The sequence below is a fragment of the Microcaecilia unicolor genome, chromosome 9, assembly GCF_901765095.1.
Source record: "Microcaecilia unicolor chromosome 9, aMicUni1.1, whole genome shotgun sequence".
Lineage (NCBI taxonomy): Eukaryota > Metazoa > Chordata > Amphibia > Gymnophiona > Siphonopidae > Microcaecilia > Microcaecilia unicolor.
In genome coordinates, this window is record NC_044039.1 from 89,070,670 (window position 1) to 89,095,815 (window position 25,146).

General features: G+C 45.0%; 1 protein-coding gene across 1 annotated transcript in view; it reads right to left on the minus strand.

The window, feature by feature from the left end:
- The window catches only part of LOC115477066, a 79,927-nt gene that overhangs the window by 16,289 nt on the left and 38,492 nt on the right, over positions 1-25,146 (minus strand). The window contains exons 6-7 of the mRNA XM_030213681.1: positions 22,245-22,309; positions 21,028-21,115 (exon numbers count right to left, since the gene is read on the minus strand). Of these exons, the coding sequence (XP_030069541.1) occupies positions 21,028-21,115; positions 22,245-22,309 (153 nt within the window). The remainder of the gene's footprint in view (positions 1-21,027; positions 21,116-22,244; positions 22,310-25,146) is intronic.

Sequence of the window (25,146 nt, forward strand, 5' to 3'; positions counted from 1 at the left end):
AACTATCTGCTCCCTTTTTGTATGCTCCGTTGTGCCCTGTCAACTTACTTGGGAGAGACCTGTTGACATTGTTTCACTTTGAAATTCATTTTGATCCTTCCCCTAATGAAACCACTTCACTCATGATGGCTGTCACCTCTATGGTGGAGAAACAAATAGAGGTCGCTCTGAATGACCTACCAAGTTTTCTTTGGGCCACACCTGAGAAACCCTATGGTGAGGTTAAAGGCCCTCCCCATCGTATTCAGCTGCTACCGGGTTGCAAAGGCCCTAAAATTGCCCAGTATCCGCTAAAACCTGAAGTTATTGCTGGAGCTCAGGAACAAATTGATTCCTTATTACAGCAAGGTATCATTGAAAAGTGTAATTCACCATACAATACCCCTTTATTCCCTGTTCCAAAGAAGGAACCTGGCGCCTTCCGTATAGTACAGGACTTACGCGCGTTAAATGACCTCACTTACGCGGTATTTCCAAACGTGGAAAACCCAACTACACTCCTCAACAGTATTTCCTTGCAGACATATCATTCCACCATTGACCTATCCAATGCCTTCTTTTCCATCACCCTTGACCCTGTAAGCCGCCCGCTAACGGCTTTCCAATTCAACAATACAACCTACCAATGGACCCGTCTTCCCCAGGGATTTACAGATAGTCCTACAGTCTTTTCCCAAACTTTAGCAGCACACATACAGGAATTCAAACAGTATAGATATGATCTCCCACCACAAACCTCTATCGTTCAATATGTAGACGATATGCTCATTACCTGCCCTGAATTTGACACATGCGTTCAGGTCACCTGTGACTGTCTTGGCTTTCTTGCTACGAAAGGCTATAAAGTTAACAGAAAGAAATTGAAAGTAGCTCAGACACATGTTACCTTCCTTGGACACCACATAGGCCCCCGTCAGAAGGGCCTAGGTCCCGATACTCTCCAACATGTATCCTCCTTGCGGATGCCCACTACTGTTTCTGATCTCAGAGGTGTCCTTGGCATGTTGAATTTTTGTCGCCTTTGGATACCCAATTATTCTGCTCGAACACAGCCATTTTATATGAAACTACAGGGTAAACAGAAAGTTAAACGAGAACCCTTAAACTTCACAACTCAAGAAACAACTGATCTTATGGCTCTTGTAAAAGATGTTATGCTTTCCTCACCATTGGCCACCATTGATGTTTCTCAGGATGTACACCTTTGGGTCGTGCATACTGAAACTACTTGGTCTTGCCTAATCACTCAAGAACATGATGATCTTGCCTGTGGTTACCTTTCAGGTACTTTTTCCCCTGTTGAAAGAGCCTTTGCCACTTGTGAGAAAGGCCTTGTTGCCGCCAGCACAGCTGTCACGAAATTATACAGCTACATTCCTCACCTTCCGGTGATTCTTCACACGTCCCATGATGTAAAATATCTGTTGGACAAACAGATTAGTCACATGACTGTCTGCCGATTGCAAAAGTATCAAGTACTTTTGTTCAGTGTAGTGCACTCTATTCACCCATTAACTTTAACTGACCTTCAACGCCTAGATCCATTACTCACGGTAACAGAGACAGCACAGAATGCCATCTTTCCCCATGAGTGCACTACCCAATTGTCTGTTCCCGAATCCCTCCATCTGCATTCAGAAATCTTGCAGAGTGGTGAGGTTTGGTTTACAGATGGTTCTCAGCAAAACGGAGTTGCTGGTTTTGCCGCCCTCCATTATACACCGGAAGAACATATACTGGATCCTATACAATTCAGGTTACCAGATGCATTTACAGCCCAAACCGCAGAACTTGCAGCGGTTTTATACGTCCTACTGTATAAAGCATTACACTCTGATTTGAGCATTGTCACCGACTCAGACTATGTTTTTGCTTCCTTGCATTCCCATGTTCGCAAATGGAACCAGAGGGGTATGATTTCCTCTACGGGACAACCTCTCAGTCACTTACCTTTGTGGACTGCACTTTTTGATGCGTTGGAGAAGCGCCATCAAAAAGGCCTCCGCACCAGTATCTCTTGGATTAAAGCTCATCAGGAGACAGTTTTTTCTTTCGCCATTAATGGTAACCATGCTGCTGATGAACTAGCCCGTGAGGTCACTTCCTTTTCCTGCCTTCCTTCCGTGTCCCCTACTGATGTGGCGCTTCCGGTAATTGCAACCGAAGTACCTCCCCTTGACACACCTCCTTCTACTCCTTCGGACTCCACACACTCTGAATCCTCCTCTCCAAACACCCCACCTAATTTCCCTGTACCTCCTGTCATAACCTCTTTACTATCTCCTGAATCAGAGCCCCCTGTTACGTCCCCTCCCCCTGAATCCCTAACCTCAGACTTCTCTACTACCCTCACTTCCTCTCTTTCACAAGCAGAACTCACTTTGTGGAAGCAAGCTGGATGTTTTCTTAATCCAAATGGTCTTTGGACCCATCCTAATGGTCAATTATGTGTTTCACAGCATGTTTTATCCCTTCTTTTGCATGCCCTCCATTATCCTTTACATTTAAATGCTAATACACTGTATGATCAATTGTCTTCCAAGCTATGGGCTCCCCAAATGATGCCCATGTGTCACACCGTAGTTCATAATTGCTACAAATGTTTTCTGTATACACCTAAACGAGGACCTGTCATCCCTTCCGGTCATTTGCCTGTTGTCCAGGGACCTGGCCAACACTGGTATATTGATTTCACAGATATGCAGACACCCGTTCGTGGTAAACGGTATCTGCTTGTCTGCGTGGACAGTTTCTCTAAGTGGGTGGAAGCTTTCCCTTGCACTAGAGAAACCGCACAAACCATGGCACAGTCACTGTGTAACGAAATTATTCCTCGATTTGGTATTCCTGGCAAAATTACCACAGATAATGGTACACACTTTGTGAATGAACTCTTGCAGAACCTCCTTCCAGCACTTGGCATTACACATAGAACTGTCTGTGTTTACAAACCCACCAGTAATGGTTTGGTTGAAAGATACAATGGGTTGCTCAAAACAAAAATGCGTCAGCTTATGGCAAATGGGATAAAGAATTGGCTTGATGCCCTCCCTTTGGCACTGTTATCTCTCCGTGCCACTCCATCCTCTTCCCTTAAACTGACGCCGTTCCAATTATGTACAGGTCGCCAGATGCGACTCCTACCTGGCAATCCAGACACTCAAGTACCCGATCAATACTCAGTATATTGGGATATCTTGCAGACTATTGTAAGTTCTCTGTCCTCAATTCCACAGGCCATTTCGGACAGAAGAGGGGATTGTGATGCCAATAGATCCCCCCCTTATAAAGTGGGCGATCTAGTGCACCGGCGTTATTACACGCACAAGACCTGGCGAGATCCCATCTACGTTGGGCCCTTCAAGATAGAAGCTCTGTCAGCCACAGCTGCCAAGCTTGAGGACCACACATCCTGGGTCCATCTGAAAGATATCCGCGCCTATCCAAATACCCAATCAGGCCTCCTGGATGTTTCCATTGATGTTTCCAGCACAACAGTCACTGGAGAGACCAGTCCCACCACAAACTCCATCTCCACCACCACTGAGCCCAAGACCACCGACCCCACATCCAACACTCTTGAACCATCTTGACCAACTCGACCAAAGACTTAACCACTTAATCAACTTAGACCATCCATCTCCTGAATCCCACCTCCTTGATCTGGCTGACATTGTCATCCAAACCTTCGCTGATTCTCCAGAGTCACCATCTGAACAACCACCTGTATTGGAACCTGCTTTTGAGTTGCCGTCATCACCTCTTCCTCCAACTGTTCCAGCACTCCCACTTCCATATGTAGATCTTCACATCCGTCTCATCCGAATCCGTAACCTTGCAGAAGATCTCACCCAAATCCGCAACTTAGCAGGACAATTGAATCCGGAAGAACGAGAGTCTGTTGCGGTTTCCACAGTACAGAATCTGCACAGCAACATCTGTGAGCTGCTTGACATTCTACATTTGTACTTCCCGAATCAAGCCAGATAAATGCCACAGCAATTTCCGCCGATTTTCACTCCAGAAGAACTCATTCCCTTACAGACTATTTCTCTACATAAAGTTCCTATTCCAATACCACCTTTCCCAACCACTCCTGTGAAAGTGTTGATACCACCACCCTCCCCCGCTGGCAAGAGTCTCCGCAGGGAACCAACTGCTGAGAACCTTGCTGCCCTCGACAATATCAAGGAACCTGATCCACCAGACCCACTGGACATTGGACTTTACCCTGTTGATAAGTGTAACTCTGAGCAGGTATCTGAAACCAATTCCCATTGGTCGAACGACTTCGACGACACTTATTTGGAAGGCGACACCAATCCTGACGACACGGACGGAACCAGTACCCGCCCAAGTGTTGTCTCAGCAGCAGTAACGGTGTTACATCAGTACACCCTCTTCTTCTGCTTCCCATCTGCTCGATTGTTTGCTGTTGGACTCGTGTGCATCATCCTACTTTGTATAGGTTTGGTTTTGTTTTTCACTACCCTGTTTACCTATACTGCTGACAGTAACCTCCTGGATCTTTGGATCACACTTACTGCCTTTCCCACTGGCAACGTTACCTTGCCAGCCGGAAACGCCACGGTACTTGCAACTACTTCTGTACTTGCAACTACTCCAGCAGTACTTGTAACTACTTCGGTACTTACATCTACTCCTGCTCCATCACCTACTACAGCAGCCTACACAGAGCCCCAACAATACACCGCATTTACCCGCCTGTTTGGATACAGATCCCTCCAGACGACCTCAAAGATAGGTCCCATTGCCACCAGTCATCCCACCCCCTGGGCAGATACATCTGCCACGACAGACTTTTCGACTGGCTATCCTCCAGAGCCTATTGAAACCTCTGCGACTACTCCTGTCCTCACTGATTCTCCTGTTTTGCATTCTACAACTGTTCCCAATAATATCAGTAGCTCGGTCCATATTGTCCCCAATCTTACAACTACTTTTGAGGATAATATTACCTTGCTTGAATTACGACCCACCCCTCCTCCTTATTCTCTGGTTCCTCCTAGTGACGCTCCTCCTCCCACGAATACTACTTTAGCCACTTCAAACATCACCGTCCCAGCCACTCGACCTCCCAGATAGCTCATCATCCTTAAGTAACCATCAATATATGTCCCAGAATTTACCAGATAACCCGCCCTCTCCACCTGATTCTCCCCCACCATCGCCTTTTAGTATAGGTGTACACTTAATCCCTGAACCCCCAGAGTACCTTTTTGATTTAAGAGAGTTAATACATCCTCATTGGGACCCAGCTCCAGAAGACGATCCCAATTGGGACCCCTTCACCCGCTATCTGACATTGTGTGAACCTTTGTTTGAGAATTGGACACTAGGTCCTAGCCGAACGGTCACAGACACTGTGATACTGTTTGGAGGAACCTTAGGTTTACAAATAGAACAAACCGACGACCTCCTAATAAGACCAGAAACTGGTGACGTTGTAGATTTTTGGATTATCACATACGCCGTACTGGGCACTGATTGGATACCCTTTGTGTTCATTAGAGAGGTTGGATTGGGACCTTTGGAAGTATACAGTCTTTTTGTTATCCCCGACACTCCTGAAAGAGGAGCTATTAGAATTTACCCACCCTACCCAGTTATTAGAATGTACCAACCCAACCCAAATACTTCCTAATGATATATCGAGCTTTGGTATACCTAGGAATAGTAATTATAGCAATTACAGTTCTGGTTAAGACCCTAGGATTTATTGTGTAACTCATTTTCATTAACCGCCAATTACCTTTGCTACAATCCAGATCTTACATTTAACCATGAAAACTACCAACATGAAGTCCTTAGTCTTCCTCCTGTTATGTATGCTCACCATGCCCATGATACAAGGAACACAATATCTAGCAAGTTTTCTGCAACAATTCATGACCACTTACGAAATAACATTACCCACTACCAAGGACACAACCACAATAACCCTTGATGTATGTTCTTATACTATGTGTGGGGAACATCCAGTACAGCAGTATTTGTCTGCTTTTGAGGTATACCTGTGTCCCTTCTCCAATTGCGGGAGTTGGGCACAAGTATGGTGGTATACAGGTTCGTGGGTCCCCTACTCAGGTAGTGAGATTCCAGATCTCAAGAAGAGCATTTCTATCATGAAAGTGCGAGTGAATGGCCTCTGTCCAATGACCAAATGTAACCAAGTGGCTATCACTTTCAGAGGAGTAACATCCACTACATACAGAACTTATTCCATAGGAATTGATGCCACAGGTAGAGATCCAGTTGGAACGTTCAAGATTATTCCACCCCCAGCCCAACCTACAGCGACCAATCCTTTGATGCCAACAAAGATCCCAGAAGTAAAAATTCCTTACCAGATCGTGCCAATTAATAATTCCAAAGATTTAATAGCATTAGAAACAGGATTTGGAGAAACAAACCTATGGCTCGAATGGGCACATTATACTACAAAGAGCTTGAATGTCTCTAATTGCTATTTTTGTTCCCATGCAAGAGCAGAACCAACGGTAGTTCCTTTCCCTTTAGATCTCCACAATGATCCAGATGGTTTTTGGTGTATGTTGCAGTTATTGCAGGTTAAAGAGGACATAAATCAGTCTTGTCAATATCTTGACGAGCACCACCCCTACTTACCCCCTCGGATGAGGGTTCCACCTGTATTCAGGATTCCAAATCCTGCTACCAGATATCATACATGTCTGGAGCGATATGGGGTGAAAAAGACACGGTTTTTAGGAAACTTAACCAATTGTAATACAACCTTAGGAAATGGGACTCTGAAAAATCTGAACCTAACCCAGTTCTCACAAGGTAGAGCAGACATATGGTGGTACTGTGGAACCCGTACTATTCGCCATACACTTCCTAACAGTTGGACAGGCAGATGTGCCTTGGTAAAATTGGTAATTCCAATCATAATAGCATCCTTACTCCCTCCTCACAGCAGCTCTTCCTCACGAGTGAAGAGAAATGCAATGCCTGGATCTTTTGATGATCGGGTCTATATAGATGCTATTGGTGTGCCAAGAGGGGTCCCTGATGAGTTCAAAGCCAGAAACCAAATAGCTGCAGGATTCGAATCTACCTTCTTTTGGTGGGCTACTATCAATAAGAACGTAGACTGGATTAATTATATATATTACAACCAGCAGAGATTTGTGAACTACACTAGGGACGCAGTTAAAGGAATTGCAACACAATTAGACGCCACCAGCAGGATGACGTTGGAAAATAGATTAGTTCTTGACCAACTTCTAGCAGCGGATGGCGGGGTGTGCCAAAAGATAGGTACACAGTGTTGCACCTTTATCCCCAACAATACAGCTCCAGATGGATCAATCACCAGAGCTTTGGAAGGCTTAACCTCACTGTCACAAGAATTGGCAGAAAACTCTGGCGTTGATACATCCTGGACTGGTTGGATGGATAAAGCTTTTGGTAAATGGAAGACATTTATCATTTCAGCAGCCACAACTATAATCATAGTGGTAGCAATTTTTGTGCTAGTAGGGTGTTGCATAATCCCTTGTGCTAGAGGCTTAGTAGAACGCTTAATTGAAACCGCAATCACGAAAAAGACAACAGCAGGACAATATGTCCTGTACGAAAATCTCCTTCCCAACACCACAGGAGATGACACATTGGACTATCTCCCTCTGAGAAGGACCAATCGCTATGCAACTGCTAGAGACACTAGAGAGATGTCTGCATCTGTATAATCAGGCAATAGCACACACAGGGATACAATATAACCATATAAAGCTTTATAAGATAAGATATAATCAGTATATAACCAAAGAATTAATGATAAAATAGGTAAGAATAAGATAGAATTTGCATGTTAAAGGGTAGAAGTATAGTAGTTTTTGTATAACCATAGATATTGATAAGTAGAAATGATTGAAATAATTGAAGTGGTGCCAGAATGGTAATCAGAAACCAAATAACTCAGACTGTGCCAGTTTGCACTGAGACTCAGAAAATTTTATGGCCTTGTAGGATACCTTCTGGAATGGATGGTACCATGGTATATTTACCCTGGTGTCACCCTATGGGATAGGGTGAAGAGGGGAATGTTAATATATGGCCTGGTTTTAGATCTACCACTGGAATAGTGATGGACAGGGCCACAGGGCCTAAAACATCAGAAAAAGAACTGACTAGGCCAAATAACTAACGAATGAAATAATATTAGATAATCTGCAGAAAGCAGGTCTAAACAATGAGTCTTGACACAAACAGGTACAGGTACAATATTCAAATAATATATAGCACCTGAAATGAAAGAATGATGGATAAAATGAATAAAATGTGGTTCTCAAAATGGGGCCTATTTTAAGTATATTTTTGTATAAAATGATACTGATACAGAGATCAGAAGGTGTTGTGAAAGGTGTTGATGAAATATGTGAAACTGGTATCTCAACAGAAAAAAATGTTAGTAACCGCAAAAACAGTTTGTTCCAAAAAACATGTTGATATTACCGGAAAATGTTGCAACCTTGTGAAATACATGGAACGGAAGAGCTGGGTACAAAATGCACAGATGGCAGGACGCGACAGTTTAACCGCAGAAATTGAGAAATATTTGAAAAAAACAGGTCCCAAAATAGGTGCTGCCATAGACTTCAATAGAGAGATGAGAGTATAAAAGAAGGGTGATTTTGGCTTAAGTTCGGAGTCGTCCCCAACGCATCTCAGACGGCAGAGCGCTGTGCCATTGAACCCAGAATCTGTCCGATGTCTGTACTACTTTGAAACTTTGGTAAGAATAAATGCTTTCTATCTGAAACCTATCTCTGTCTTCATTTTCAAGTATTCCTTACCTGTCACTTATTTTACAAACTAAACTAAACACACACTAGACACTCATTTTGTGCACAAACTACTGATAGATTCTAATAGACTATATGTGGGAACATAAATGGCCCAGAATACACCTAGACCTAGAGAGACAGAAAGCAGTGGTCATGGGAATCAGTTTTGAATTACGCCTGCTGATGCCTGCCCAGACCAGACCCCCATGGGACTGGGTGACAATGGAAGTAAGAAAAACAATTCAGAATCTTCTGGATGAACTTAGTACGTTCAATCCTCCATATGGAATAGCCCAAGGAGGACGAAAACGAGGTCAAACAAAACAGTAACAAAACAGGAGAGAGGAAATTTGCTGGATATGGATGGAGGAGAGGGCAGGGGAGAATGGAGAGTTGCTGGACATGGATGGATGTAGGGGAGGGCAGGGGAGACAGGAGAGTTGCTGGACATGGATGGAGGGGAGGGAAGACAGGAAGGAGATGCACATGGATGGAGGGGAGGGCAGGAGAGAATGGAGAGTTGCCGGACATGGATGGATGGAGGGGAGGAAAGTCAGGAAGGAGATGCACACGGATGGAGGGGAAGGGGAGAGAGGAGAAATGCTGGACATGGATGGAGGGGAGGGAAGACAGAGGAAGTAGATGCACATGGATGGAGGGGAGGGGAGTGAGGAGAAATGCTAGATATGGATGGAGGGAAAACTGCTGGATTTAAGGGCTGGATCGGAACACTTTGAGGGCAGATGCTGAAACTGGAGGAAGGATAGGGACAGGGCTACAGATGGTAGACAGGATGCATAAGGGGAAGGGGGGAAGGGAAATGGGACTTGATATACCGCCTTTCTGAGGTTTTTGCAATTACATTCAAAGCGGTTTACATATATTCAGGTACTTATTTTGTACACAGGAGGATGGTGGACATGATGAGTGAAAAAATTGTCAAATGGAAAGAAGACACTGGGACCAAGGCGAATGGAAAAACTAAATGATCAGACAACAAAGGCAGAAAAAGTATTTTATTCGGAATGCATTAATTGGAATATGTCAGCTTTTGGAAATGTGCATCTGTGACATTTTGCATGTAAGTTTCAATTTTTCGAGTATTGCTGCATGCTGAGCCTGACTTCTTGAGGTAACTTTCCAGATCAGTGTTTTGACTTCATATTTTTTTTTATTTCTAGTTCCTTGTGTCATATCTGTTGTGTCATGTGTTTTTCATGTGTGATCATGGTGAAGTATTCTGCTAGCGTGTAGTATTTGCAGCCCTTTTTGTTTTGTTTTTTCACTAGGTAGTGTACTAGTGTTTTAGAGCTCGGTGTAATTACAGTGCTGCCTTTCCACGCATAAGGTTGTAGCTCGTCCTGTCCTTCGAATTAGTGCTGTTATGGTTTGGTAAGGTTATGATTGTGTTTTTGCACAAGTTTGTGTATAGTGTTTTGCAGTGGAGAGACTGTGTGTTGGCCTTACTGAGGTGGCACCAAAACATCAGAAAGAGTTTTAGAGCCTAAATCATGACACACTACCTATTGAAGGATCCACATATAGAGCGTATGCATTTCGAAGGTCTACACTGGCATGATATGGGAAAGGGGGTGGGGAAATACTACTGGAGAGGAAGAGAGAGTTCTGGATAAGGAGGAAGGAAGGAAGGAAGGAAGGAAGGAAGGAAGGAAGGAAGGAAGGAAGGAAGGAAGGAAGGAAGGAAGGGAGAAAGAGCTGGCTTTCATTATAGTTATTCCCAAAAAAGCCAGCTCTTTCTCCCTTCCTTCCTCCATATTAACATATACATTTGCATATATATAGTGCACTCCATTTAACTGCACGTCGGATAAGCGCATGCTCTGTTTAACTGCATGCCGTACTTTAGTCCCGTTTTTGGCGCCATCAATTTCTATGGGGACAAACTTCGGTTTAGCGCACCACTGATAAGTGCAAGATTCGCTTATATGCATGGTTTAAGACCACTCCTCTGCAGGAAAGACTCCGCATAAGCGCATGCACGGAATATGGAAGCCGATTGGCGCATGACAACCAACGAGATTTCAAATTTACCACCCCTTTAACTGCCACAGGCAGAATAAGCAAAAGAATGTTGTTAGAATGTACACTGGAGTCGTCATCGTCGTCGCGCAACTGTAAGACTTTAACACTGGCTGAACGAATAGAAGTTCTTAAAAAATTAGAAAACAAAGTCAAGCATCTATTGCTAAAGAATATGGTGTCAATCCCAGTCAAATTTCATGTATCTTGAAGCAGAAAGACCAGCTTCTGTAAGACTGGCAAAACAATACAAATCCACATTGGAAACGAAACCGGGCGGGAAAAGCTGAGGAGGTAGAAGATGCTCTTCTTCGGTGGTTTTCTCAAGTCAGGAGTAGACAGTTTCCTGTCAGTGGTCCACTGCTTATGGAGAAAGCTAATCAGCTAGCTGAAAGTCTTGGGCTAACTGAATTCAAAGCCACTGTTGGATGGTTGGAAAGATGGAAGGAGAGGAACAACATAAAATTCAAGAAACAGCATGGTGAAGAAGCTGATGACGTTGGTGCTGAAAATTGGGTTGTTTCAGTTCTTCCTACCATCTTGAACGAGTTTGCACCTCGTGACATTTTCAGTGCTGACAAAAACGGTCTCTACTGGCGAGCGAGTCCTGATGGAACACTTGCATTCAAACAAGCCGAAACTACAGGAGGTAAAACGTCGAAGCACCGACTGACGATCCTCCTTTGCTGCAATATGGATGGGAGTGAGAAGTTGGAACCCCTCGTCATTGGAAAGAGCAAACAGCCCCATTGCCTCAAGAATGTTAAGCGACTTCCTGTGTCATAAGAGGCTAATGCAAATTCATGGATGACTGGGGAAATTTGGAAGCAGTGGCTAAAGAAGTTAGACACTAGAATGCGGGCACAAAAGCGTCAGATTTTGTTGCTTTGTGATAATTGTGCTGCACACAGTGATGATGTCAGGCTGTCTAATGTCAAGGTGGTTTTCCTGCCACCAAACACTACCTCTCTGATCCAAACAATATTATCGGGCTCTTGTGCTACGTCGTCTGATGAGCGTTATGGATGACCAGACTGGCAAGGATAAACGTGCTGTTGAACTGGCACGTAATCTATCACTGTTGGATTCCCTACATATGCAGAAAGAAGCCTGGAATCATGTTACACAGGCAACCATTGTGAACTGCTACAAGCGGGCAAGCTTTGTTAGGGAAGTGGAGAGGGACAAAACAGATGCAGCTGTTGCAAATGCGTCAGAAGAACATCTATTGACATCCCAGCCGGTGTTACTGAAGAGGAGTTTCATCACTACGTAGCTGTTGATTACAATCTACAAACAGCTGATGACAGCACTGATGTGGAGATATGTGCCTACACGCAGGCAACGGCTGATGATGAAACAGATGATGAAATGAGCAGCGAGGTACATTGTAAGGAGTATGGTAAGGAGTTTGGAGAAAGAAAGGGGGTGGGGAGGAACCCCAGCTACCAAAAAGGGAAAGATGACACGGTGGGGGTTCCGATCCTGCCAAAAAGGGACATAAGAGTAGCACACTACAAGTCCCAGAAAGCCCCAGGAGAGCACCTGGTAAGGGGGAGAAATAGGGTGCACCTCCCAGAGGCTCCAAAAGGGGGCCAACCAAAAAGGGAGAAAGCTGAAGCTCTACCCTGGTGGAAAAGGTGGTGGTGGAAAAAAGGGGCGGAGAAAGAACAACCCCAGAACCCGGTTAATGAGGAAAAAGGGAATCAGCTGGAGGGGGGGAGGGAAGAGGAGAAAATGGACTGGGCTCCAGAAGAGAGAGGAGGAGAGGAGCCAGAGGCAATGGAACAAGGAGAGCCAGAGGAGGTCCCTGAGGAACCGATGGAGCTGTTGGCTCTGACTCAGTCAGAGCAGGAGGTATAGGGGGCTGTCCGGGTCAAGCGGGAGGAGGTCAGGAGAAAAGGCTGACCAAGAGGGTGGGACCCGGAGGCTTTGAGCCCGCGCAAAGCCTTGCTACTTAGTGATACTGTGTTTGAAAAGCCAGGCTACATTTAGGGCTGTGTTTGGAAAGGCCCTGCTGCAAGTGGAACGGTGTTTAAAAACCTTGCTACTTTGTGATACTGTGTTTGAAAAGCCTGGCTACATTTAGGGCTGTGTTTGGAAAAGCCCTGCTGCAAGTGGAACTGTGTTTAAAGGCCTTGCTACTTTTTGAGACTGGGTTTGAAAAGCCAGGCTACATTTAGGGCTGTGTTTGGAAAGGCCCTGCTGCAAGTGGAACTGTGTTTAAAAACCTTGCTACTTTGTGATACTGTGTTTGAAAAGCCTGGCTACATTTAGGGTGGTGTTTGGAAAAGCCCTACTGCAAGTGGAACTGTGTTTAAAGGCCTTGCTACTTTTTGAGACTGTGTTTGAAAAGCCTGGCTACATTTTGGGCGGTGTTTGGAAAAGCCCTGCTGCAAGTGGAACTGTGTTTAAAGGCCTTGCTACTTTTTGAGACTGTGTTTGAAAAGCCAGGCTACATTTAGGGCTGGGTTTGGAAAAGCCCTGCTGCAAGTGGAACTGTGTTTAAAGGCCTTGCTACTTTTTGAGACTGTGTTTGAAAAGCCAGGCTACATTTAGGGCTGTGTTTGGAAAGGCCCTGCTGCAAGTGGAACTGTGTTGAAAAGCCTTGCTACTTTTTGAGACTGTGTTTGGAAGGCCAGGCTACATTTAGGGCTGTGTTTGGAAAGGCCCTGCTGCAAGTGGAACTGTGTTTAAAAGCCTTGCTGTAAATTGAAAGGTGCTGGAAACAGCCTGTCTCCCCAGGGAGCCGGGTTTTGAGTGGAAAGATCCCTAAGGAAGTGGGACAACAGAGGAAAAGGGCTCGGAGCTGAGGACCAGCAGGTTCTTTTCTACAAATGGTGGCAGTGGTGGGATACGAACCCACGCCTCCGAAGAGACTGGAATCAGACGGAGGGAGAAGCCCCTCGGGAGGGCCAACGCGGAGAAAGGAGCAGACCCATCTGGGGTTCCGGTAAGCGGGCCGGACGGGGGAGGGGAGATAAAAAAGGGGTCAGGAAAAGAGCCCAACATAAAAAGGGGTAATCGCCCTTGGAGGAGTTTTCTCTGTTGTTTTTCCCCAGGTGGTGGTGCCGGCCTCGAGATGGACCCCAAGGAGATCTTCGGATGGATGACTCTGCAATTTCAAAAACAACAGGAGCTGACCGCCAAAATAGTCGAAGACTCCCTGACCGCCGCTCGCGATCAACAGCAACCCGTACTGAACATGCTGCAGGATTTTTTTCAGAGAGGAGCTGCTACTCCCCGGGAGGAGGGAGCTGGAACTAATGGACAAGGGATCGGAGCAGGAGGAGCGGTAGGACCTGTATCCCTACATTCACTTAACTGGGGAAAATTGTCAGAACAAGATAATGTAGACGATTTTTTAACGGCATTTGAGAGGGTGGCTGGGGCGGCGGGGTGGCCAGGAGAGCAATGGGCTATGAGGTTAGTGCCTTCTTTGTCAGGGGAGGCATTGGCAGCCTTTAGGGATTTATCTCCTGTAGATGCTGCCAATTATGCAAGACTGAAAGAGGCTATTAAAGATCGATATGGCCTCAGTACCCAAGCTTACAGACGCAAGTTTAGAGCCACAAAGTGGGAAAAGGGTACCCCCCCTAGAGCCGTAGCAAATAAACTTATGGATTTAGTAAAAAAATGGCTGGAGCCCGAGCAACATAGCCTGCAAGAGGTATTGCAGGAGTTGGTGGTGGAGCAATTCCTTCAGGGGCTTCCCGAAGGAATTAGGGCTGAATTAATAAAGAGGGGAGGTAAGACGGTGGAGGGGGTGACGGCTGGGTTGGAGTGCTACCTAGAGGCCCAGCAGTGGGGTACCCCAGGGCTGGAAGGAGGAAAAGCCCGGGTGGTAGAGAAAGAGGGGTCCCCCAAAGTTTCCCTCATCAAGCCAGAGACCCCGACTTGGGGTAGGAAGCCCGAGGTAGTTGCAGGCCCGAGTAAAAAGGCTGCCCCTTTTGGGAACAGGGGGTGTTTTAAGTGTGGTAGCGCTGGACATTTAAAAAAGGATTGCCAGTGGCGGGAGGGATGGATCTCGCGTCTGGAAAAAGGGGGTATGCCCCGGTACCTGACTCAGGTTAAGGTAGAGGGGGTACCCGTTACGGCCATGTTAGACTCAGGCGCAGATCAGTCCATGATCTCCAGAGGGCTCTGGGAACAGATACGGAGGAGGAGACACCCGGGGAGGGAGATCTATGAAGGAAAAGTGGCCATACAATGTATTCATGGGGCTAAGATGCCGTATGCCCTCCACAGGGTCAACTTACAGGGACTCCTGGGGGACATAAAGCTTGCGGTGGCTATTCTGCCCAGATTACCCCAAGATATGATCCTAGGAAGGGATTGGCCCCAGTTTAGGGAATGTATGGGAGAAAAAAAAGTGTTGGTTACCACCAGAGCTCAGTCTAGCCGTGAGGCAGATAGGGGCGGGGAGGACCTCGGGGGGGGGGTTTTCCTTTTCAAGGCGAGGTCCTGGGGGATCCAGGCCGAGAAAGGAAAGGAAAATCCTTGAAAAGAAAGGAACAGAAGGATAGAAGGGAGGCTCTTCAGAGGGTACAGAGGGAAAGTTACCTGCCGGTGGCCCCGGAGGAATTGAGGGAACAGTTTCCCCAATTTCACCGAGAGCAGGCCACAGACCCTACTCTGGAGTATGCGTGGGAGAGGGCCCACCAGGGGGAAGGCCAGGCAGCCTCCGGGTTCATGGTGGACGGGAATATATTGTATAGGAAGGTGCCTAGCTGGGAGAACTCGGGGGGAGGGAAACAGCTAGTGGTACCCCGGGCGTTCCGTTCGCTGGTGGTAAGACTGGCCCATGATCATCCCCTGGGGGGGCATAAGGGCTCCCAAGCTACACTAAACCAAATATTGGCCCGATTTTATTGGCCAGGGGTTTATGGGGAGGTGGAAAGATACTGTAAATCCTGTCCCAACTGTCAAAAGGTATCAGACAGATTCCCTCCAAAAGCCCCTTTAATGCCGCTGCCTAGGGTAGACCAACCTGGGAGGAGAATGGCCATGGATATCGTGGGGCCGGTGACAAGGTCACAGAGAGGGTTCCTCTACGTGTTAGTGGTGATGGACATGGCCACCCGATATCCATGGGCCCTGCCCTTAAGGAATATTTCGGCGAGGAATATCGCTAGGGAGCTTATAAAAATTTTCTGCGAGGTAGGGTTCCCCCAAGAAGTATTGACCGACCGGGGGTCCAATTTTATGTCGCAGACATTGAGGCAGGTATGGGAAGCCTTTGGAATAAAACATATACGCACGGCGGCTTACCACCCCCAAACAAATGGGATGGTGGAACGCTTTAACCGGACCTTAAAGGGTATGCTAAAAAAAGCCTTGGGGGCGGATAGGACCGGGTGGGACCAGCTTTTACCATTCGTGTTGTACGCCTACCGGGAAAAGGTGCAAGCCTCCTTAGGGGTTTCTCCTTTTGAATTAATGTTTGGGAGGCGCCCCAGGGGTATGTTAGATATAGTGCAGGAGCACTGGGTGCCCCCCGAAACAACCGATAAAACCGTGGTGGAGTATTTACAGGATCTAAGGGGCCGGTTAGACAGGATACAAGAATATGCCCAAGACCAACTAGAACATAGCCAAGAACAACAGAAGGGGTATTATGACAAAGGGACCCGGGGAAGGGAGTTTTCCCCAGGGGATAAGGTCTTGATATTAATTTCGGAAGATCCACATAGGTTCTCCTCCCGGTGGAAAGGACCTTGGGTGGTAAGGAGGAGACTCGGTCCCCTCACATATGAGGTGGCGAATGAGAGGGGTAGAGTACAAACATTTCACGTTAATCTAATGAAGCCCTGGGTAGCTAGGGTAGGGTATCAAACCTATGAGGAAGAAAGGGGGGGCGAGGAGTTAGGGCCTCAAATAAGGGAGATTTTTAAGCACGGCGAGCCCGGGGTTAATCCCCAGTTACCCCAGGAGAAAAGGAAGGAAATAGGAAGGCTCTTAGAGCGCTTTAAGGATGTGTTGACGGCCTGTCCGGGGAGTACCCACTTAATAGAGCACGAGATAATCACCGAGCCGGGGAAGATCGTAAGGCAAAGGCCCTATAGACTCTCCCCGATGAAGAGGAGGGAAGTCATTACCTAAGTACAAGAAATGTTAGACTTTGGGGTAATTGAGGAGTCCCATAGTCCTTGGTCCAGCCCGGTAGTGTTAGTACCTAAGCCTGAAGGCGAATGGAGATTTTGTATTGATTTCAGGCAGCTTAATACGATCTCCCAAACGGATGCTTATCCTATGCCGTATATAGAAGAGCTAGTGGACCGGTTGGGAGCGGCCCAGTATTTGACTACTCTAGATTTAACAAAAGGGTACTGGCAAATCCCCCTGTCTCACGAGGCCCAAGCGAAGACCGCTTTTAGTACCCCCATGGGCTTATACCAATTTAAAAGGCTGCCTTTTGGCCTCAATTCAGCTGCGGCCAGCTGCCAACGCTTGCTTGACCAAGTCCTCAGACCACATCAGACCTATGCTGCAGCGTATATGGATGATGTGGTAATCCACAGTGAGGACTGGGACACCCATTTAAAGCAGGTAGGGGCAGTGCTGCAAGCTTTACGGGAGGCGGGTCTTACCCTTAACCCTAAAAAGTGCTGCTTTGCCCAATATAGGGTCAAGTACTTAGGCTATAACGTAGGCCGGGGAGAGGTGCGGCCTTTATTGAACAAAGTTCAAAGCATCCAAGAATTTCCTCGGCCTAGCTGGAAAAAACAGTTGCGGCGATTCCTAGGTATGGTGGGCTATTACAGGCGATTCATCCCTCACTTTTCCGAAATCGCTACTCCCTTAACAGATATGTTGAAGGGTAAGAACCCCGATCAGCTGAGATGGGGGGAGGAGGAGTTGCGGGCCCTAGAGCAGATGCAGAATGCCCTGTGCCAGGAACCGGTGTTGAAGGCAGTAGATTTCAGAAAACATTTTATCCTGCAAACTGATGCTTCGGGTAGGGGGCTAGGGGCGGTGCTGTCTCAAGAACACGAAGAGGCAGAGCACCCTGTTCTGTATCTGAGCAGAAAACTCCTACCACATGAGACCCATTATTCCACCATAGAGAAGGAGTGTCTAGCCATAAGATGGGCGGTGCAGGAATGTACAGTCTATCTGGAAGGGCGACCCTTCAAGTTGGTGACGGATCATGCTCCACTGAAGTGGCTTAATTTAATGAAAAACAACAATGGAAGGCTGATGCGCTGGTATTTAGCCTTGCAACCCTTCCAGTACACAGTGGAGCATCGTCCGGGGAGGTGTCTGGCGAATGTGGACGCCCTATCCCGGGTAGGGGACGATACAGAGGAAAAAGGAAAACGGGGGGGGGGGGGGAGTGAAAGCTTAAGGGGGGGGGGTATGTAAGGAGTATGGTAAGGAGTTTGGAGAAAGAAAGGGGGTGGGGAGGAACCCCAGCTACCAAAAAGGGAAAGATGACACGGTGGGGGTTCCGATCCTGCCAAAAAGGGACATAAGAGTAGCACACTACAAGTCCCAGAAAGCCCCAGGAGAGCACCTGGTAAGGGGGAGAAATAGGGTGCACCTCCCAGAGGCTCCAAAAGGGGGCCAACCAAAAAGGGAGAAAGCTGAAGCTCTACCCTGGTGGAAAAGGTGGTGGTGGAAAAAAGGGGCGGAGAAAGAACAACCCCAGAACCCGGTTAATGAGGAAAAAGGGAATCAGCTGGAGGGGGGGAGGGAAGAGGAGAAAATGGACTGGGCTCCAGAAGAGAGAGGAGGAGAGGAGCCAGAGGCAATGGAACAAGGAGAGCCAGAGGAGGTCCCTGAGGAACCGATGGAGCTGTTGGCTCTGACTCAGTCAGAGCAGGAGGTATAGGGGGCTGTCCGGGTCAAGCGGGAGGAGGTCAGGAGAAAAGGCTGACCAAGAGGGTGGGACCCGGAGGCTTTGAGCCCGCGCAAAGCCTTGCTACTTAGTGATACTGTGTTTGAAAAGCCAGGCTACATTTAGGGCTGTGTTTGGAAAGGCCCTGCTGCAAGTGGAACGGTGTTTAAAAACCTTGCTACTTTGTGATACTGTGTTTGAAAAGCCTGGCTACATTTAGGGCTGTGTTTGGAAAAGCCCTGCTGCAAGTGGAACTGTGTTTAAAGGCCTTGCTACTTTTTGAGACTGGGTTTGAAAAGCCAGGCTACATTTAGGGCTGTGTTTGGAAAAGCCCTGCTGCAAGTGGAACTGTGTTTAAAGGCCTTGCTACTTTTTGAGACTGTGTTTGAAAAGCCAGGCTACATTTAGGGCTGGGTTTGGAAAAGCCCTGCTGCAAGTGGAACTGTGTTTAAAGGCCTTGCTACTTTTTGAGACTGTGTTTGAAAAGCCAGGCTACATTTAGGGCTGTGTTTGGAAAGGCCCTGCTGCAAGTGGAACTGTGTTTAAAAGCCTTGCTACTTTGTGATACTGTATTTGAAAAGCCTGGCTACCTTTAGGGCTGTGTTTGGAAAAGCCCTGCTGCAAGTGGAACTGTGTTTAAAAGCCTTGCTACTTTTTGAGACTGTGTTTGGAAGGCCAGGCTACATTTAGGGCTGTGTTTGGAAAGGCCCTGCTGCAAGTGGAACTGTGTTTAAAAGCCTTGCTGTAAATTGAAAGGTGCTGGAAACAGCCTGTCTCCCCAGGGAGCCGGGTTTTGAGTGGAAAGATCCCTAAGGAAGTGGGACAACAGAGGAAAAGGGCTCGGAGCTGAGGACCAGCAGGTTCTTTTCTACAACATGCAAGAGCGCTGGAGAGTCCCAACACCGTGCAGGCCTTTCTGGAGGCCACTGAATGTCAGTGCTATGACAGTTTTTACCGTCTGGCAGACATAGTCTATGGAACTCAGACACAAGAGTGTACAGAGGACTATGACTGATTACTTCAAGTAAGCCTAACGTCAGTTAACGGAGACTGTATACTGTACATATAATAAACAGTACTGTACATATGTTTATCAGATGTCAAGCTTCTTTGGGTCACAACGGTTTGCACGCTCCAGTTAAGCGGATTGCACTGTATATATATATATATATATATATATATATATATATGCTAATATGCCCCGCCCCATCCTTTGTTCCCCCTCCAAATGAAACAGTCAAAGTACGCCCATGTATTCAATATTAAATTTGGTTGGTGCCCTCCTTGAGGGTTTACTTTTCATTTATGCCTTATATCTCTTTAACTTGTCCCAGAGTCTGTATGGTCGGTCTTCAATGGTACACTTTCAAACTAACGTTAACCATATAACTTTTCCAGTTATGTTTGTATCTGCTATTATAATAGCCTGACCTAACAGGTTACTTTTAGAGATAGCAGTAAATATTGGCACTATCTGGTTAAGAGGCTCTATGGTTCTCCCAAGGGGTATCCCTAACTACACCCTCTCCAAAAGATATTACACGTGATACCCGCAAGCGAGCCTTCTCCTGAGTAGCCCCCACACTCTGGAATGCATTCCCTGAAAGACTCCGCTTAACACAAGACTATCTCTACTTCAGGAAATAGATGAAAGCTGAGTTCTTCAACCAGGCCTTTAATGTAAGAAGTAACTGGTTAGTCTCACTCACACATACAAGGAGTGACACGGGCTGCACGTACTGCAGCAGGACATGTTTATCTACTTTTATCATTTCTCTGACCTCATATGCAACTTTCTTCAAATTAGTCACCTTATTTTCTAACTTCTCTTACTCTCTTACCTAGCTATATGCTTCTTCTATGCTTAGATACATTCCTTTAGGTAAAGTTCATAAACCATTTTTGAGGTAGACCTGGGAAAAGCCATTGCTTATCCCTGAGGATAGGTAACATGGAATCTTGCTCCTCTTTGGGATTCTTCCAGGTACTTGTGACTTGGAATGGCCACTATTAGAAGGAGGATATTGGGCTAGATGGACCTTTGGTCTATCCCAGTTTGGCAATTCTTATGTTTTATGTCTAAAAAAAACTCTAGCTGATTAACAAGTGGAGGGAATTTAGCAGTTAGACTAAAGTTGATAAGATTCTTTTATGGACTCTGGGGAGTTGTTCCTTTTTTTAGGTGCTATAGTTTCTGGCTCAGAATCAGAACATTGCAAGTTCTGAAGTCATCAGTGGAGTAATATGTTACAGTATTCTATAGTACTATAGTGAATGTCAAATACTCATGAGGGAATCTAACAGAGATTTATTTACCCATTCTGCTTTAATAATCTCATACATTACACTGTCTGTAGCTGGGACCGGGGGCCGGAGGAAGCCTGTACGAACCTCCATTTCTAGCCTGTGAATAGGATAGAGAAGCAAGTTAAAAACTATCAGATTGGGCCACTCCATGATATCTTACAGGACTAAAAATGTGCTGAACACAGTAGTTAAATCAGATCCTCCCAATCATAGCTAATTATAAAAGACTAATCCCTGAATCAGCTATAGAGCACTTATCAGCCCATCCCTCTTTCAGTTTAAAACAGGCTCGCTCAAAGGGCCTCTTCTCGGTGGTTCATAGACTTTCTGGCACTGATCTAACTGCTGCTTGAAGTTACCTCTGATATGGGCTAAGCAATTACAATCACTTTTTGTTGAATATTGCTCTTGACCACTAATGAAATATCTCCAGTACAAAATGAGTAACCCAATGGTTGATTACCCAAAGTCTCCTGAACTGGAATTTCAGAGAAAAGTTACAGAGTGATAATTTTCAAACTGCCCACATAGCAATTTTCAAAGCCATTTTTCTGTGAAAGTACTGCTTTACCAAAAGAAATGGTCTCTCATAAAAATGGCTTGTATACACATAGCTCTACCTATAATTTGAGAAGGCATCTCCCAAGAGGTGAAATGTTGTATAGGTGGTATATAAGTATTTTAGGGGCCCTTTTTCTAAAAAGAATTAAGAAATGGGCTTAGCATGTTTTAACATAGACTTTCCCACGTGTTAAGTCCATGCTGGTGGTAGAACTACCACCGGCACCTGCGTTGGGTCAATGATAATTCCGGATTACCACGTGGTAAGAAAAAGGGCCCCTAATTGCTTTCAGCATGCATATGTTATGCTAAAGCAGGTAGGGTTTCTGTGAAAAATTAGTATATAGCCTGTGCACTGAAATTGGCCATATACTTGGCACACGATCTTGTATGTGTGACTGAGATGGGTAAAACACTTCATGTACTTGTGAAAATATGCATCTGTGTTATTTTCCTCCCTTGATCTGACTCTTCTGAGAACACACTAACAGTATGAAACACGCACCATGGAAAATTGAAAGTTCATGTAGCCATTAAAGCAAGACAATGTTTAGCCAAGCCCTTTTACCCAGACAAGCTGTTATTTATTTGGTTATACCACTGTGGAAACTGTCACCCCGCCCCCCTCCTTACATGCAAACAACAAGTTTTTCTTTGAAGCTTACAAAGCTATATTTTCTTGTAGTCCTTCTGTATCCTTCTGGAGGCATCTCTTGTTTTTCATTAATATCTATACAGTAAAAAAAGAACACAATATGAACATTTCTGACCTATAACCTGCTTTTTCTATGTAATGGAGGGAAAATAATGGCCAGATTGCTCAAACTATCACCTCTGTTAACAGTTCTTGATCCTACAGCTCTGAGACCTATGCTGAAGCTAACTGTAAAGCCCTTTTATTCCAACCAAGGACAGTTAGTATATGGAGAGTATTCATTGCAGGTGGTGTCCGCCAGGGAACAGATAAGGATTGGAAGAAGGTGGAGCGCAGAATAGAAGCAACCCAGAGCATAAGGAGTTTACTGATAAGATGTAACTATAGACTTTCACTACTATGAATAGCTAGAGAGGTTGACAACAAACAGAACAAGAAAAAGAAGGCAATTTCCTCTAGGTCAATACACTTTTAAAATAGAAAATTATAGTAAAAATAGTTCAACGGAAAAAAAACAGGAAGAGCAAACTTCCACAGTCCTCAAAGAGAAACAGGAAAAGGTGGAAGAGTCATGTTCCAGGAAACCAGTCTAAAATGTGAAGTTTAAAGCTTCTAAAAATTCTTTATTCGCCAACAATTTTCCAACGTGCATACAATCTTGACCCATCAAAAGTGTATAAAAAAGCGTATAAAGTCTTGACCTAACATGGGCCATGATTCGACATAAAAAGCGTTCTTCAGGGGTCTATCAATGACATCAGAACAACATATTATACATAGAAACAACAATGAAATAATAATAATAGTAGATTAAATGATAAGGAAAAGGTATATAGAAGAGATATACCGTATGTAAAAAGAAAAAGAGATAAGAAATTAAAAGCAAGAAATGAAAAAAGTGCATAAAAAAGTAACTAAAAACTTTTTACCTTCCACAAATGCTAGAAAGGAAACAAATTAATTGAAAGGTAGTGCTCCTAGCACCAAATAGTTAAACTGTCAAGAACAAAAGAGAAATATGTAAACAGCCCCATGTCTTAGCCATAAAAGCGACATGTTGTAAAATGCTTAGAAAAAAGGAATAATAAAAATAGAAAAACAGTGAAAACCATGCAGTGCAAAAGTGAAGGTGACAATCATGGAGATGTGTTATACAAAAAGGGAAAAACAACTATTAAATATATTAGTGTGTAAACAAATGCAAAGCCTTTGTCACTATTGAAGAAAACACCTAATAAAGAGGTCCATTTACTAAGCTGCAGTAAAAAGTGGCCTGCGGTAGTGTAGGCATGTGTATCGGGCGCTCACCGGTCCAGTTTTTACTGCGTCTGCAGAAAAGGGCTTTTTTTTAATGGGATGGGAAAAGGCTCTGCAGTAAAACTGAAACCAGCGCATGCCCAAAACCGGCCTGAGCCCTTAACGCCACCCATTGATCTAGCAGTAAGGGCTCACTAGCTACACATACGGTGACTGGTCAGCAAGTGGCAAGTGCTGATTACTGCCGGAAATGACCTGCGTGGGAGGAAATAAATAAATCATCCAGGTGTTACGGGTTTGCGCCAAATCTGAAATTACTACCGGGGGGCATGCTGGCCTGGCGGTAGTCTCATTTGGGTGCACGCTGCACACGCTTAGAGCCTACTGCAGCTTAGTAAAAGGCTCCAAAGTATGTAAAATACTAAATGCGTCATGCAGACCACAAAAAAGAAACAAAAATTGCATTGCAAAGTGAAAATACATGTATGAAAAACTCCTCCAATTCATATCCCAGAAGGGCGTCAAACATTGAAAGATAAAAGTGCTATGATGTATAAAAGCAAACTGAACTTGCAGCATCAATGGTACTAGTCATAAAAAACAGGTTCCCACCATGTCAAACTGTTAACGAAATTGACGTATAGTGCAAAGTGCTACAACCAAGCAGTCTATTAAAAATAATAGGGGTTTAGCCAACTTAAATTGCCAAAACCTGGATATAATGCGATGAAAAGTGAAAAAACATTCAATAGTACAAAGTATTGTCGATCTGGTGGCATGAACAAAAAACTTTGCTTCCGATGCATCCAGAAACAAACTGGGTTCCAAAGTATTATAAAGCAAGTGTTGGATATTCATCAGTATGAATATACTAACAATTACGTCTTGAACACCAAACAGCAAAAGATACATATAATGAGCAAAACAACACAAGTGGAGGAGTGGCCTATTGGCTAGAGCACTGGTCTTGACATCCCAAGATGGCCAGTTCAAATCCCACTACTACTTATCATTTCTATAGCGCTACTAGATGTATGCACTGCTGTACACTTGAACATGAAGAGACAGTCCCTGCTCGACAGAGCTTACAATGCTACTCCTTGTGATTTTTGGAAAGTTACTTAACCCTTCATTGTCTCAGGTACAAAATGAGATTGTTAGGCCTCTAGCAACAGCAAAATACCCAGAGTACCTAAATGTAATTCACCTTGTGCTACTACTGAAAAAGGTGTGAGCAAAGTCTAAATAAATAAAACGGAAGAAGTAAAAAACATCCATGCTTAAGCTAACGTATATACAGGGATACAAAGAGGGGCAGTTTTGATATGACGTTTAAGTCCGACTTTGGACAATTTGTCCAAAGGAAAGAAGTTCATTTTCAAAAAAGAAAAACATCTATTTTTCTTTTTAAATACTGTTTCGAACAAGGTTTTGTACTTTGAATGTTTTGTTTTTTGGTCCATTTTCAAAAAAAGTAAAAACTGAATAAGTGCAAAATGTAGAGATTCGTGCCATTGGGATGTAGGAGGAGCCAGCATTTTTAGTAGAGAAAAACGTCCAAATGCTGCTTTTTACCACTTTTTAGATGTTTTTCTCTTTCGAAAATAAGCCCCAAAGTGTAATACAGAAAGATGATACCTAAGAAACATACAAGT